The sequence below is a fragment of the Buteo buteo genome, chromosome 14, assembly GCF_964188355.1.
Source record: "Buteo buteo chromosome 14, bButBut1.hap1.1, whole genome shotgun sequence".
In the NCBI taxonomy this organism is placed as follows: domain Eukaryota; kingdom Metazoa; phylum Chordata; class Aves; order Accipitriformes; family Accipitridae; genus Buteo; species Buteo buteo.
In genome coordinates this window covers 4662215-4679044 of record NC_134184.1, presented here as the reverse complement: position 1 = coordinate 4679044, position 16830 = coordinate 4662215, and the positions used below count along the sequence as shown (strand labels likewise).

The following is a 16830-nucleotide window of genomic DNA, read 5'->3' as shown; positions in this document are numbered from 1 at the left end:
TTCGGGGGGGTCTGCCCCTGGCTGGCTGTGCCCCTGCTCTCATCCTCTCCAGGCTGGCATGGGGAGCCAGAGAGAGACAACGGTCAAGAGGGTCCGTCAGGGGTCACACATCTCTTTTTTTCCCACTGCTGGCCCGCCTCATCAGCAAAGTGGGGAAGGAGAGCATTTTGTGCACCTGGGAGTCTTGGAGTCAGGAAGGGAAAAGACGAAGAGAGGTGCCGGGAAGGAAATCCCCTGTCCCTGCGGAGGTAAGAGTGGGGCAGGAGGCAAGTCCCAGGCTCTACTCCACCACCTCGTGCCATAACATCCCTCACAAGGAAGAGCTCCCCAAGGAGATAAGATGGGCGGCAGGATAGGGGGAAGGGAGGGAGGCATTAGTGATAGGAGCGTGTCCTGGTTTTGGCTGGGATAGAGTTAATTTTCTTCCTAGTAGCTGGTACAGTGCTGTGTTCTGGATTTAGTGTGAGAAGAACGTTGATAACACACTGACGTTTCAGTTGTTGCTATGTAGTGCTTATCCTAAGTCAAGGATTTTTCAGTTTCCCATGCTCTGCCAGGTGCACAAGAAGCTGGGAGGGAGCACGGCCAGGACAGCTGACCCGAACCAGCCAAAGAGATATTCCATACCATGGAACGTCGTGCTCAGTATAGAAACGGGGGGAAGTTGGCCGGGAGGGGCGGATCGCTGCTCGGGCATCGGTCAGCAGGTGGTGAGCAATTGCATTGTGCATCACTTGCCTTTTCTTGGGTTTTGCTTCTTCTTGTTATCTTCCTTTTCATTATTATTATTATTACTTTGTTATTATTATATTTTATTTTATTTATTAAACTGTTCTTATCTCAACCCATGAGTTTTACTTTTTTTTTTCCTGGTTCTCCTCCCCATCCCACTGGGATGAGGGAGGAGTGAGCGAGCAGCTGCCTGGTGCTTAGTTGCTGGCTGGGGTTAAACCATGACAGAGGGAGAAGGAAAAGACTCTGCTACACACAGTTCACTGGAGCTACACTGAAAAGGGTTAACGCTCTCATGCTACTGGTGATACCAGGAAATGTTTCTTTGTTATCACGTTATGTCAGATTCAAGTGGTATCACCCATGACTAGCACGCAAGATTACAGAGGGGAGGGAAGTTGAGAGCAGGTCACTTTCATGCTTCAGCACAGCTCTTCAAAACAGCATATTTCATTTTGCTGGGAGGGGAAATTCACACTTGCTAACACCACTTCCCCAGTAAAGTGATGCTGAGCCAGACCAGAAAATTTCTACACAGCCTTCTGACAAAGAAAAGGAAATTGTGTTTCAGGGAGAGGACAAAGTTATATGGCAAAACTCAGTGACACTAGAAAATAAAAAAGCTCTTCTGTGAGGATTTGAGCTTGACCTACATGGATGTGAGCCTGGGCCTTCCAAGGAGTGGGGGCACTGGTTTGTGGTGTTGTTTCATTATCCTTCTCCTGTTTTTATAAAAGCTGTTGAAACTGAGTCTCTCTCTCTTGTGGACAGACATGGTCCAAAGTGGGCAGTGTGTTCGGCAGTTGTGGGAGGGTAGGGATGGAAGACAACGGGACAGGTAGGTGGCACAGTCCAAGCTCCTGTCCTTAGGAAACCTGGCTGAAATATCCACGCTGTTGGAGGAGCTTGCTGTGGTTACACTTCATGGCCACGGAGTGCCATGGTAAGGAAAAATACGCTCTTGGTCTAGCTTTGGACTGATGGAAAATAGAAGATCAGCAGAACCGCTGCTCCATTTTCAGGACCCTTTCCTTCTCAATTTCGCTTCCTTCCTGCCCCCCTCCCCTGCTACTCCGTGTGTCACCTTTGGTCTCGGCTCTTTGCCCTCTGCAAGAATGAACGATTTCCACTCATGGCAGCGATGTCCACACCGAGATGTGCGGAGCATGAGCATCCCAGCCAGAACTGGCCCCTGAAGTTGGATGCAGCAGCGGGCCTGGCCCGCCGCTGGGGTCCAGTCAGTATTTTCCCCCACCTGAGTACATGCTGACTCTCGCAGCCTCACCACAACTACACCCCAACTGCCTTAATTTCTGCTATGCCTTAATTAATTCCCGATGTGCCAAGGCGTACACCTGCACCCGGGCCGGCTGCAGGTTGCCCTACCACCGACGGCTGTACCGGTAACACCTACGCTGCCCGGGAAGGGGAACGGCTGACACCGGCGGGTGTGATTTTGGCCGAGGAGCTGCTGAACCCCCTCACAGGCGCCATCCCTGACGGGTTTCGGGCAGGCTGAGGCAGGCGCTCGCTGAGGCCAGCCCACCTCCCCTTCGGCCCCGCTGGCTGGAGGGGGAGCCGAGCCCTCCCCGCCGGCAGCGGCCTGCCCTGGAAGAGCGAAGGGAAGAAGGGAACCGCCTCCCGGAGCCGCCGAGGCGGCCCGACCCGGGGCAGCCGCCGGCATCGCCTCACGGCCGGGCCCGGTCACGGCGCCCCGCCTAACGGTCGGGAGGACGCCAGGCTCCGCCCCCGCCCCGCCCCGCCGCCCGAGCTCCGGCAAGTGGCAGGCGTGGCGCGGGGAACGCCTCCTTCCCCCTCCCCACCAATCAGCGCCGCGGGGGACGCCGCCGAGCCTCAGCCAATGGGTGGCGGGGGAGGGCGGGGAGGGCCGAGGCGGTGAGAATGATGGCGGCGGCGGCGGCGCGCGTCGTGTGGCGGGCTGGGCTGCGCCTGGGGAGGCGGAGACTGTGAGTGACGCGAGCGCCCCGCGCGCCGAGGGCGGGACTCGGCGGACCCCCCGGCGCCGCCCCCTCCCCCCTCCCCGCGGGAAACCGCGCTCGGGGGGGGCAGCCCCTCCCCCCCCCAACCCCCACCCGGCCGCGGCGTCCCGGGACGGCGGGGGGAGGGGGGTGGCGGGACCCCCCCTCAGGCGGGGACGGGGCTGCCGTGTCGTGGCGGAGCTGGCTGCGGGGGCCGGGCAGGGCCGGGGTGAACCTCTCGCGGGCGAGCCCCGGCCTTCCCTTCCTCTTCCTTTCCCCCTTCCTTTCCCCCTTCCCTTCCCCTTCCCCCTTTCCCCTTCCCCCTTCCCTTCCCCCTTCTCCCTTCCCTTCCCCCTTCTCCCTTCCCCCTTCTCCCTTCCCCCTTCCCCCTTCCCCCTTCCCCCTTCCCCCTTCCCTTTCCCTTTCCCTTTCCCCTTCCCTTTCCCCTTCCCCCTTCCCCCTTTCCCCTTCCCCCTTCCCCCTTCCCTTTCCCCTTCCCCCTTCCCTTTCCCCTTCCCCCTTCCCTTCCCCCTTCCCTTCCCCCTTCCCTTCCCCCTTCCCTTCCCCCTTCCCTTCCCCCTTCCCTTCCCCCTTCCCTTCCCCCTTCCCTTCCCCCTTCCCTTCCCCCTTCCCTTCCCCCTTCCCTTCCCCCTTCCCTTCCCCCTTCCCTTCCCCCTTCCCTTTCCCCTTCCCTTTCCCCTTTCCCCTTCCCTTTCCCCTTCCCTTTCCCCTTCCCTTTCCCCTTCCCCCTTCCCCCTTCCCCCTTCCCCCTTCCCCCTTCCCCCTTCCTTCCTCCCCCTTCCTTCCTCCCCCTTGCCCACAAAATGGCCCTTTCCCAGCTGTCCGCTCTGCTGACAGGGAGCGACCCGGGTCTTCTCCCACTCCTGAGCTGAGCCTCCGACCTAGCGGGCTCCTCACGGCCCCCGTGCCCCGTCTCCTGCAGCGGGAAATGGCGGGGGGACGCGAGGGGCTGGCTCCGCACCGTGGGCTTTCCTCTTTTTAAGAGAACACCGTGTTGCCTCTTCCATTGGTAGTCCGCCGTCGATGGAGCTGAGTGTAGGTCGTGGGGTGGGCAGCAGCGGGGCCGTCGGCGTCCCTCGTCCTGGCCTTGGGGGGCCGGAGGGGTGGCGTGTCCCTGTGCCCCCACCATGACGGTGGCTGGACCCGGGAGGTTGGGTAGGCGAGGTACGTCCACTTGTAAAGAGACCGAGATCAGGCACTTTCCCGCAGGTGGCTGAATAGCTGTCAGGGCATGGACTTCAGGTGGGATGCGAGGAAAAGCTCCGCTGTAAATAGTCGATCTCCGTGCAGGTCAGTTTGCAGAATCGGGCTCCGAGTGACATATGCTATGTAAGATGAGGGCTCCACCGCACCTTTCTCCTGGAGGTTCTCGTGGTTTTGATGCCCAGCTTTCCACCTGCAGAGTGATCGATTGTTGGGTCTGCGCTGATTTTCGGGGGTTTTTCAACAGCACTTCAAGAGGGAGAGCAGATTTTTTAGTACTGATATTAGGCAGGCAATCAAGCGTTAATTCATTTTAATATTTAAACTCTTGCAGTCTCTGCTGACACCGTGGTGCTGTAAGTATTTTATAGTTGACTGACAGTAAGCAGTCTGTAATCACTGTAACATGCAATGTTACCATGAACACGCACTATTGATGCTGCTGTTCTTGGGGAACCTAAGGGACAGCCGGACTGCTTTGTGCTGTGCTATAGGCAGTGTGAAGAGCCCATAAAATCCACGTCAGTCTTTCTTGCCCACGGTAACACTGTCGTGCATAGCACCCAGGGTCATTTTCCCAGCCTATCTCCTTCAGCTTGCTTTTTACAGCCTGTTTCTGGAGAAGATGCATGGATGTACATAGCGGGAGTTGGCAGGTGCTGCTGGGTCCGGACCCTGGTGCCTGGGTCCCACAGCACTCGTTGCCACGCTGTCGGGCTGGGACCCTAATTACAGCAGGTACCTCCGACGCGGTGCGGCTGCCTCTCCAGCTGCCGCCATCCTCTCTTCACATGGATGTTGCTGCCCTTGTGAAGCCCCTGTGCAGTGCTGCCGTGAGAATGCGGACAGAGTATTTGTGTCATTAGCAGGCAGGCGAAACCTACGGTGCCCAGAGCTGGTTTTGCTAACTTAGAACATTCCAAAGCCTTTTGGGTTTTCCCTGCCAGTGAAAGATTCTTGTCTTGGAAAAAGTTCCCAAAAACTCCTTCCAGCTGTTTTTTAATAACAAATGCACATGTTCTTTCTGTTGTTGTTGTTGTTGTCAAGAGCTTCAAATGTGCTTTTGAAGACAATGTTGCAGTAAAGCATTGACTATAAAAACTTTTTTGCTGACAGATCTTTGCGAAGGGTTCTCTCTTTGCTTGATGATTACGCTGTAAGAGAAGAACATTGCGCGTGTAAGCACAATCACCTGTTTGCCCTCAGCTAGCCAAGTGCACATCTGCTTCCTGTGTATGAGAGAGTTTTTTACATGTTTTTATTTACATGGCATATTCCAGGCAGATCTATACCCATGTGCCCATACTATAATCAATCAAAAGTGGCATCGTTAAGCTCAGATCTCAGTGGAGCACTGCAGATTGTGGAATATACCGTGTGGGTACGTAAAGCGTGTTGTGCCGAAGGTGCAGACACCAGCACGCCTGCTAGGAATAAAGGAGCCTGAGAAGAGTAATAACCCCACATCAGATCTCGTTCAGGGACTGCGCCTATGTCGTCTAAAATTTCTAGCATTGGGAGTTTCTCCTCTCGTCTCCGATTGCCATCTTCCCTCCCAGGAACTCAACACTGCTCTGTCCTGGGTTTCACACTCCAAGTTTGTGTCTACTTGGCGAATTAGTGATGATGTTGTTTTTCATGGATTGGACACTGGAGGGTGCTAATGCAATGGGAGCTGAAATTGTTCTAGCAAATTAAAGCGTTCCCCTTTGTTAGTTGTGAAATAGTTTTATTCTTTGTTGCAACCTTTAAATGGAAAGACATGAATCGTGGTCCTTAGCAGTAGCTGATTCTGCTCGGCATGTGTAGAGCTGTAACCAAGAATATCAATAAAGTGTTAAGTCTGTGAGGGATTTCTTTGCTGAACCTCTATCAAAAAAATCACTCATTTTATGTTTTACACATTTTTAAGTGTGTCTTTCGAGATTATGGCCTCGGGGTGAAATTTATTTGAAAGTGTGACTTTCTAGTGATAAAAACACTTTATCTGGCAGAACTGTTGAGCCGTATCTGCAGAATCTGCTATCCTACAAGGTCACTTTGGTTCACCTAAACTAATGTTGTGTTGTGGGCGAGGTGAGAACCTGATAGTGGGAAGGGAGGGGACACCTCAAACACCACTAATCAAGTCCCTGGCGTTGCGATCCTCTCTCTGGGGATGGACCCGGTGGAGCCTCAGTTTACCTTGCAACCACCGTCACCGGGCCACGCGTGAGGACTGTGCAGGATGGGACCTTTCGTCAGCCGTCGCTGCTAGGTCAGGCGAAACGCGTTACAAAGCTGAGCCTTAGCTCCGGTGTTTCAAATTCACTCAAACGTTTTTGGCAGGTTAAAGTTACATTGGGAGGTCTTATGCCAAAGGAGGTATTACCTGTCCACGCTGCTCCAGCTTTCTGCTGAACCGGGTCTCCGCTCTCCTCTGCCCTTGGCAGAAAGACGCAGGGCCGACATAAGCTCCCCGTTGTGCGCTCTGGCAACTCTATACTCGGCATTAAGGACTGCAGAACTACTGCCTGAGCCAGTTCTCATCCTGGCAGCAGCAGAGGTATGATGCGGCTAATTAATGCTAATGAGAAGCAGGGTGCAAAGCTGAGCGTGTCCAGCTAATCGCTGCTGGCACCCCAACTAGTCTGCTTAAAGCTAACGCAGTTCCAGACAGTCCTGCCTGGTCCTGTACCTGCCTTTGCGGACCAGTTAGCCAAATGAAAGCCGGTATTCATCAAATGTGTAAGCACAACAGAATTGGGTACAAATACACTTTCCTTAGAAGTCTGTGTTGTTTGGCAAATGAGTTATGCCTCTGTCTCGTTCCCCTTCACAAATTAATTGGCCTATCCCCTCCCGGAAAACTTTGTTACCTTGCTGTATTATATTGGTCAGGTTTTGTTCTATCCCAGGTATTGCAATTTGCTTGCATACGGCTGGTTTAATTTTTCTTTCTTTTAAAATTACACATAATTTTTCTCCAAATTCCTCTTTGAACTGAAGATGTGTATGAGCATGGAGAAAGAGACCATGCATAAGGAAACCAGAATGCCCTGCCGTCCTGTTCTGGTACCGGTTGAGACCTGCTGTTCACCTTGCAAACAGATGCGTGGCCAGTTTCACAGCAAAGTTGCTTGGCTGTTTATTGGAAGCAGCAGAAATGTATCCAGCTGAAAGTTTACGCTTCTTTCGCAAAAAGAGTTTCAGTAACTTACCAGAATAGGGTTATAAGGGGATATGAGCAGAAAAGCTTTTTAAAATCATCGTAATAAGTAGCAGTACTGAAGACAGTCTGCTTAAGAGGAGATAATGTAGTCTAAGCACGGGAGAAAAAGATCTGGTTGACAGTGCGTTTGTCTTGTTTACCAGCTTTTAAGAGCAGACCTCTTCTTCCATCGCCCCTCCATGCTCATGAGCAGGGAGCCAGGGTAGGCCTCCTGGCGTCGTTTCAAGAACCGACATGCTAGCTGCGGTGCCAAAAGGATTTGCAGTTGTGCATTTTATGTAGGCGGTGTCCTAATTTATCCCGGGAGAGCTTGCCCTGGGCAGAGGGGGTTAACGGACCTTCCACCAAACCTGCTTGAGCCCGTCGAGTTGAAAGGCCGCCAACCGCGGGATGCCGTCTGGAGGCCCAACGCCGTCCCTGCTCCGTGGCCCCGCACGGGGAAGGAGGGTGCTTGTTCCCTTGGGGGATGCTCGGTGCCTTCCAGCGTCGAGCCTTCACACGCTTGTGCAGTATGTCTTGGCTACTCGTAAAGGCTGAGTGAGTGGGGTCTCGGGGGGTTTCATGCCTTTTGGGGAGATCGGGCTGCTGCGCTTGAAGTCTCTGCTCTTAAGAGTCATCCTGGCAGGTAAAAGCCCCTTGATGCTAAGAGTTTCGTAGGGTTTCTGCTGATGAACCCCAGTGTGGTATTTGCTCCCGTCCTCTGCACATCAGGTGGGCTCCTGGTGGTGGTCTCTCCCGGACCCCTTTCTCATGCCGCCCTGAGCTCTGAGCCTCCTTGTTTGGAAAGGGGAAATACTCGATCCGCCCTTATTTTGTCAGCCGGGCTGTGCATAGAGGTGTTTCTCCAGCCGCTGCCCTTTTCACGTTTCCCTCTCCCATCCCACGAGGCCGTGGAGCACAGCAGGTCTGCAGAACTTCGACTGCGAGTGGGTCTGGAGGTCAACCGCGTGGTTACTGAGCTCCCGGGTGTTGAATAAGTCCCCTGCATAATTTTTCCCTTATTTTCTCGTTGGCGCTATATTTACCTCTCAGGTCTCCCTGTGCCCTTTAAATCTCCTAGCATCATTGGTGTAAATAGGATTTGCTGGTCCCTGTGAAACGGGCATCGCTGTGGCTGCCTGCCTTGTCTTCTCCAGCCCTTTGTGGGCCGGGGTTGACCAGTTGTCGCTGGCTGAGTGACCAAACCTGCTTTCTTCTCTGCCATTTTAATTAAAAATGGTTGGCATGAGGGGCTCTGCAGCGATGAAAGGGAAATGATGAAACTTTGAAGAATTTGGGGCATAAAGTTGATCTCTAAATTTTAATGTACTCATTGCACTTAAACAGTTGATACATTTTATTATTGAGCTTTCAGGTGACCTAATTTCCCTTAGTACTGTACATTTAGCTTTATACATCTGCACCTAATTTGTAAAAAAGGACTTAATGAGAAACTTCAAACAGTTTAAATGTCAATTACAAAGAAAGCGAGGTTTTAAAGTTCCAGTAATCTGTCCATATTGGTCATCGAAACATGATCCCAGGTGGACGTTAATTCAAGACAGATGGCATTCCAAAGGCACAATTACAAAGAGCTTATATATTTTCAACACTAACAAGCTGTCACGCTATGTTGTAGCTACACTTCCAATACTGTATAACCACAATTGCCGCTTTATCTGCTGCGGACTCAGTAATAAAGGGGTTTGATTCCCCACTCTCGATATCGTCAGTGGGATTTGGGGGGAGGGGGCTGAACTGGGGAGCAGGGTTAGTTAGTGTGAATATCTTTCATTTGCTCAGTCTGTTGGGGGGGGTGTTTGTTTTTATGTTTTTGGGTTTTTTTTTAAGTTGGTGAAATGCTCTTCAAAGAAGGGAGGGGAAATATTGAATATGGGCATAACAAGACTAGCTCATTGCAGACATATTTCTATTTCCTGGCAACATTAATCAACTTTAGTCTTATCAACTGCTGGGCAATATGATGATTTGTTAAACCCCCCAACATCCTGGATGTTTTCAGTTAAAAAGTCATCTGAAAGCCTTTGGAGTATCGCACGTGTTACTGGGAAAACTAAAGCCCAAGGGATTGATGGTGACTTGACTTACAGTGGTGTAAACGGGCAGCAGCTCGGCTGTAGCCAGGCGGGAGTGCTACACCCTGTGCAAAAGGCAGTTTGAATTATTTTTAGGTTTCTGAAAGTATTCTTAGGCCCAGAGGCAGAGGTGGAGGGGCTGGACAAAGCAGAGTCAAGGTAGGACTTCCATTAGACTGAAGCATCAACATGTGATGTAGTTGATCTAGTTGAAGATGTCCCTGCTTTATTGCAGGGGGGTGGATTAGATGATCTTTAAAGGTCCTTTCCAACCCAATCCATTCTGTGATTCTGTGTGGTAGATGGCAAGGTTTGTTGTAGGAGGATGATATTTGGTATCTAGTTAGTAGTTGAGGTGGGTGGTGATCTGCATAACTGAACCATGAAAGATAATTGGGCATAATTTTCACTGATTTTTTTTGTTTGTTTCTTGAAACCAGGTCATGAAAAAGCAAGACTTGCACTGCTATGACTAGACAGTGTTTTAACAGGCTTTAAAAATTCTGCGCCATTAGAAGCAAGATTAATAATGCTCCCTAGGAAGGTTTTTAAGCTCCTATGGGCATGTGTATCCTCTAAAGAGGTACTGAGAATGAAGAGCTTATGTTTCTGCTAATTTATCTACCTTTCACTGGAAAGTAGAGAAGAAAGCAGAAAGGCTAAGATGCTTCATCCTTGGAAGGCAGGAATTAAATGTCAAGGTTGTGCTCTTTTAATTTTTGTTTTTTCATTAATGAATGTTGTAAATGTGTTTTTTGAAAGCATCTTACCCGGCTTCCTTTTTGGAGGAGATGCAAGTGCTATTTGAAATATGCAGCTCGCCAACAAGCGAATTGGACTCCTGAGCCACGCTTGAAACAAAATGCCAATTTTACCTACAGTTTTACTAGGTTTCCTGGTTTACGCAGTGGCATTTGAATGGTCTCTAGTAATTGTTTTTAGCAGAAAAAAAAATTCAAACAAAAATGAAAAACACAACCCAAAGCTCATTAGCACTGTATTTGGCATGCCATGAATCGTTAAATCTTTATATAAATGCAGAAGTAATTTGTAACAAACAAAATCCTTTATTTTTTGGGGAAGACTTTCTTTTGAATTTTTGTTCGGAATGCTGAGGTACAGTATGTTTTCCAAATGTCAGATGTTATTACCAGAATAGGGGAGGAACCAATTCATGTTTTAGTTAAATATCATGTATAATTCTTGAGTGTCCTATATACTTAGTGATATAAGTCAATAAAATTAGGTGGAAAACAAAAGACAATAAATACATGCTTAGATAGGTTGGGCTTTTTTTACCTGATTTCTTTTAACCTAATTTTGATGTTAGCGTGTGTTGCTCTCAAGTGGTTTCCCCTTGGATTTTCCCAGTGCTTATTGGGGTAACATACTGCAGTCTTTTTACTTAGATCAGGCTTCGCTTTGAGAGTTAACTAATTGTTCAAGCCCAAGTGGGAAACTTTCTTGCACCTGGAAAATTAGGAGAGCAAAAGCAAGAGACATGTCCGCATCCTTTCCCTGGTGGTTCTTCACCTGTGAATTTGAACTGCAGCGGTAATAAAAGTTTTGTGGACCTCATTTTATGTGAGATCATTAAGCGACAGGAGAATTCAGGACTAGCTGCCCTTCATAATTCAGGACACTGAAAGGTGCCATTTATAAGCTCAAAGTGCCTGCAGGAAGGCAAAACAGGCTTGTAAAACCCGCACTCCAAACCCTGAAAGGGAACCGGTTTGTACTGCTGGTTGCAGCCTTGGAGTGGCAAAATCGCAAAGGTGGTGGGGATTGGGTTTAAAAAAATGGAAAAACACCTGCCTCTCATAGTTAATGTAATAGCCTGGGTTTTCACACTTCTTGTGTTGGTATCTCTTTTGTCCGAAAAACCCCCAAAGCATTCCAGGCAATGATCCCAGTAAAATCCTTATCAGTTGTAGTGCCCAGCTGTTCGGCTTATTATCTTTCCTGCTATAGCCCACTGTTTTGCTGAGCTGCTAATTTGGCTATAAAATAAGTTTCTCCTGACTTTTTAATAATATTATGCAACCGGTGACCTTTGCCCATTATGTGGGCCAGGCATTTTGTAGGGAGAGCTCTCGCCTCCCTGCTGCTTGAGAAGGAGTAGCAGCGCGCACAGCGCTTCAGGAGAGGTCTTCAACAAAGTGGGTGATGTGCCAGCACGCCCAGTCTTCATAAAACTGATGGTTATGGCTCTAAACAGGCATAAATACAGAATACGCTGCAGCTTTATGGACCTAGAAAGCCTGAAAGGCACCGGAGTGGCAGCCCAAGGAAACGTCGAGTCCAGCGTTCATTCTCGGCGCAGGCGCTGCTTTCCTTACGTGCTCCCCTGTTACTGCTCAAATGAGAGCTGGAGCAATCGTTTTTAAGTTTATGACCAAAACGTAGCAATTGCTACCTGGAAACGAGGCATCTGTATCTGTAATCTTAAATGGCTGGGGCTGAACCCTTCTGGTCCAGCCAACGTAAGCCAACTATTCGTGGTCTCATTAACATCCCGTGACTGAAGCTACTTGAGGCCAGTTTGCACCATCGGAGCCTAAATTCCAGCGAAGGCAAGAGCTGAGTGCGCATCAAGTCAGCCTGCGGCGTCTTTGCTTTATCAATCTGTATTAGTTCAATACCTGAGTGTTTATGCACACCGATTTCAGCAGCAGCCGGCTATATGGCAGGTACTGTCCCTCTGTACATCGATCGCATAGGAGCCAGAGAAGCGGCTGCACTTTCAGAAGCGTATTGGTATTATTCCATTTTCTGACGCTGCTTTCGTTGCCTGGATTGACGTGCTCGGGGCCCCAAATACTGCACTGAATTTAGTATGACCCCAGGGCCTTTGCAGAGTCGACTGCAGGACTCAAACCTTTATATCCACTATTAAAAGGCAGTTATGTGACTGTTTATGTTAGAGCCAGGTGCTTTGTTGCCTGTGGACATGCTGTTACTGGACAAAATTTATTTATTTATTTTTCTTTATGGTCAAAATGTGATAAACATACCTGAGTACCTTACTCTTCGCAAACGGTCTGGCTGCTTTCAGCAACCACTCGGATTTCCGCGGGAGGATGGGAGTCAGGGTTTCCCAGCTGCCTGTAGGGCTGTGCCCATGGCAGCATTCGTGTTACTTCTGTATTTTCTTTGTGAAGGACATACAATCTCTAGATGGCATGTCGTCAGTATATTTTTAATGCCATTTTTTGTGGTATTTTTCATGTAATTTCTCTAATTTGTAGTGCATTTCTAGTTTTTGTGGGTTCATTTATTTAGGCTTTGTGTATGAATGCGTGCTTTGCGGGCTTATTGCATTAAACATTCACTTATTTTTCTTGTTAAATCTGTAGCAATACTAAAGCACTGAAGGTGCTTTGGGTCGGGTCAGTACCAAATGGTGACTTCAGCATACTAGAAGTATAAAATCTGTTTTCTTACTGACTGTTTCTTTGAGAAGTTGATAGATGTGAAAACTATTTAACAGTTGGGTTTTCTTCCCTTTCCTGTTAAACTAAGCTACTGAGGAAATCTTCCTACTGCTACACGCTGCAATATGTCAGAAACACCGTTATGTTATAGTTGCATCATTATCTAAAGGAAAAATTGAGTGTGGGTTTGAAGTCGACAAGTGATGAAAGTAGCCCTGAGGTTGTCAATTAGAAAGCCAAGGCCTGGAATTGATAAGTTAATGGCCAGTTCCCTTCGCACCCCCTCGCTTTGCTGCCTGCTCCTGCCTCGCCCCGCAGCAGCTTTACTGCTTGCAACGTACAGAAAAGGCTCCTGTTGGTTTGTGTCCCAAAATTTATCTCACTGATGTGACTCGCTTAAATTCTTGGCTGGTTGCAATGTTCTTCATATGGACCGATAGTTAAACAAGGAGAAATGAGATGCAGCAGATAGAAAATACAATCTCAAAATGATGCCCCCATTTCGTCTTTTTTCTTGTTGTTGTTTATTTTTTGTTTAAATGTTGAACCGTTAACACTGTTGTTTCAGACCATCCTCCTGCAGTACACACAGCAAATTTACCAGCAGTGCATAATTTAACTTCTACTGTGTGTTTGTTTGTGCGTTTTAAAACCTGAAATTTAACGGCAGCCAGTTGGATCCCATGTGTTCCTGTTAAAGGCAGAGGGCAACACGTGTGGTTTTTCCTAAAGGGAGACACTGGTTACCAAAGTTTATGATATAATGTAACATAATACATAGTGTTTCTATTTCACTTGGGCAGGCGGGAACTAACATGTTGCCATTTCTCCTGAGGAACACAATGGGTTTAGATAAATAGCTAAATTATGGAAAATAACAGGATTTGTTCAGATTTTAATCATTCTTGGTGTGCTGTGTTGTGAGAACAGTAACCTTACAAAAAGAGCTTTAAAGTAGTAGTAGAAGTAGAATATAATTCAAACGGTCATTGTGCAAAGCAAGACATGTAATTCATCTTCAGTTTTTGAAAACTTTATGTACAGTGTGAGTTTTTAGGGCTTGTAAAAGGTTGCAGATGGGCACCCCCGCTGCAGCCTGAGGTTTTCTGCTTGTGCCACAGCTGCTTCAGTGACATTGGAAATTCAAGATTTTTTCCTTATAGCCTTCTCTCAACCTAGAGCAGATGAATAATAATCATGTGCACGAGAAGGCAGCTTAATTCTGTAAGCACATTCAGGTTTTTGACCTTTCTGGTGGTTTCACCGTAACCAGCAAACATCTGTTGAATAATAAAAAAATTGCAGTTGCTACTTACCTGCCACAATCAAATGAAACAGGGAGCCGTGAGCATGGACTGCTGCTCTGGAGTCCCTCTCTCCTCCAGCCAGATTTCAGAACATGAAGTAAATCTTATTCTTAGCTTAATTCACAGGAAAAGAGCCATGACGTGGTATTAAGCAAGTCAGCGTTGGATGGCGCTTTCTCTGCCTGACATACTAGCTATGCCCGAGACCCACGCGGCAGAGCTTTTCCAGTGCTTCACCGGAGGCTCAGGGCAGAAGAGGGAGTACGTGATTTTCCAAAAGCACGCGTTCCTTCTGTGCCGTACTTTGACTTACTTCTTGAGATAGGTGTCTCGTAGTACCCATAAATAATGAAAATATACAACGACATTTTTAATGAGAGGCTTTGTTTTCTTACACATCGTGACTCTGGTGTTTCTGCTGCTAGAGGATAACCTCCTGTGGTGGCCCGTTGCAGGAAAGGTTATATCGAGAGGAAGGCAGAACACTGTACCTAGTTTAGCCTGACCCGTTCAGGTATCACACCTTCCAGAAAGTGTAATTCTGGGGTTTCCTCTTAAGTTGGTCCTTCTCTTGGATTGCAGTTTTGTCTTTGCAGCAATCTTCTGTAGTGATTTTTTGAACGAGGTTCTGAAAGTTAATGGTATTAAATCATCAAATCTCATCTTCTGGGGGATAGTCACCTCTTTCTAAACTTTTCTCCTCTTAACCTCTTTCATACGATTTTATATACCTGTCAGCCCAGCAGGGATGTTGTGCAGGGTACAATTCACACGTCATATGGAAGCCAATCAGCCGAATTTTGGTGGAGCCAATCACTGCTCTGCAAAAGGCAGACTGATGCCAAAAATCTCCATCCCTTTCACTGGGTTGCTGCAGATGTTGGTGTCTGCTCTTCTGGGTTTGTTTTCCCCTCCCCTTGTTTTTGCTGTTGGTTAACTGTGTTTTCTTGCCCATGGTACTCTTTTAGTCTGAGAGTCCCTCTCTTGCCATGTGTTTCTTTACTTTTGTCATGCCTTAAGTACATCCACATCTTTCAGAGTGGGTGAAAATTTGACTTGTGTGCTATCTGCTCACCAGTTGACACCAGTTACTTCCATACTTCCGCAGCACATGAAGCACAGGGGTGCTAAACGGTGCCCATCTTAGGGTGAAGGCTATGGTGCTCTACAGAGAGGTTACAAGTTGGAATTGGTCTTTTTCCCCCTTTTGCTACCTAAGGAGGAGGAGCCTCATTTTAGGAGGAAAAGTTTCTTTCTTCCCAGCAAGGCTGGGTCCACATAAACTCTTCAGCTCCCTAGAAGTTTGGTTGCATTGCATCACTTCTGTCTGAAGGTACAAAACCCTAGTGCTGGAGCTTTTGATGCTATAGAGCTTTCTAAGGCAAAAAAAAAAAAAAATCAAAGGGGCTCCTTTCCACCCACATACTCTACCTTCTCTGACAAATACAGCCTGAGCAGTTCTCCTTCCTTCCCACATGAGCATTCTCAAGCTCAAAGCTTCTGCCCTGCTCCATGTCATCTGTACTCAGAGGAATGCTAGAAAGAAATGAAAATTACTTACCAGAAAGTAGGGTGGCATGTCCTAACTTTTTTCATTCTGGTAGGGAAAATCTTGTCCAGATTCAGTAACTCGAAACATTTGGAATGGATAAAAAATCTGTCTTATACACTAGAAATAAATTTTTTAAAAAGGAAAAAAAAAAAAAAAGAAAAGAAAACCCAGTGCTTGCACAAAGGCATTCTCAGAGTGAGAAAGTCGACTTGGCATTTCCAGATTTTTAATTTCTAAACCAAAATTGAAGTCCACTGTTGTCTTTATGCAGTCAAGGTAGATTTCCTTTGAATATATCTGAAATGATACAGAGTTCAGTTAAGTCAACCTTGTCTTTAAGATCAGTATCGTCATCTAAGAGACATGCTATTAGCAGGTTGTTGTCCCACAGGAACTCAGCACCAAAGTTCCTGAACAAGAGAAACCAGAAAATGAATATGCTATCAAAGGGCTGCATTTCTTCAGGGAGCTATGGGGGTGTTTTTTATCAGCTTCTTTGACACTTTTGCCTGGAAAATGATCTATTAACCTTAAAACACAACCACCAAATGGCAGAATCTAAAAAGAAAAATGAAGACATGATAGTTTAGGTTTGTTACTGTAATCTGTGACTGTATAAAATCACATATTTGTTACGGTAGTGGAAAAATTAAATGGTTTTGAACCAAATGTAAACTTGTTGGGGGAAACCAGCAAGAGTTTGGGCCTTTGTGGTACTGTAGACCTCAAAGATGTTTGGAGGCCTTGACTTCAGAGACTGAAATATTCACCCCCTCCCTGATTCATGGGGTCTGCTGTGTGGAGAGGGATGGCTGCAGGATGTCTTCGCTCCACAACCATGAAGGGAGGTAGTTTAGAGGAGAAAGACACTGGAGACTTTTAACACTTTAGACACTTCCAGTTTCTTTTTCAGACCACTTTCAGCGTGTTCTACAACTGATAAAAATATTTATTTTCTGGCGTTCTTATAGAAAATATTTGAGATGTAGGTCTTGCTGCTTTCTGCTGCTAGTAATGGTAATGCTGACATGTTCCTCCATTAAAAAAAAAATAAAATTCTGCAACTGAATGATAAGCAAAGAGCTGAACCCTGAGTCAATGAGATGGTAAAAACTTAGTGATCAAGAAATAACTAACAAAAACGGTTTTCAAAATTTCTGCTGAGTGTATTTCTTCTTAAAACTACATCTATTAAAATTATGCCAAGGCCTAAAGTTACTGTAATCTGCTTAAACCATAAAAAATAACAAACAAAGCAGAAGCAATGCTTCCAGGTTGTGGGTCAGACCATTCAACTGATGAAAGTCACTGCCTAA

The 16830-nt window shown here is 47.5% G+C and overlaps 1 protein-coding gene across 4 annotated transcripts in view; it reads left to right on the top strand.

Annotated features, from left to right (window-relative positions):
• Window positions 1–2618: 2618 nt before the first annotated feature.
• The window catches only part of CLYBL (citramalyl-CoA lyase), a 175235-nt gene continuing 161023 nt past the window's right edge, over window positions 2619–16830 (top strand). For 3 of the 4 annotated variants that reach the window (XM_075045918.1, XM_075045917.1, XM_075045921.1), the window contains exons 1-2: window positions 2629–2699; window positions 3942–4022. In XM_075045918.1, coding sequence (XP_074902019.1) covers window positions 2635–2699; window positions 3942–4022 — 146 coding nt within the window. In that variant the 5' untranslated portion in view covers window positions 2629–2634. Of the gene's footprint in view, window positions 2700–3941; window positions 4023–16830 lie in introns of all 4 variants that reach the window. The other variant, XM_075045922.1, reaches the window with a different exon arrangement.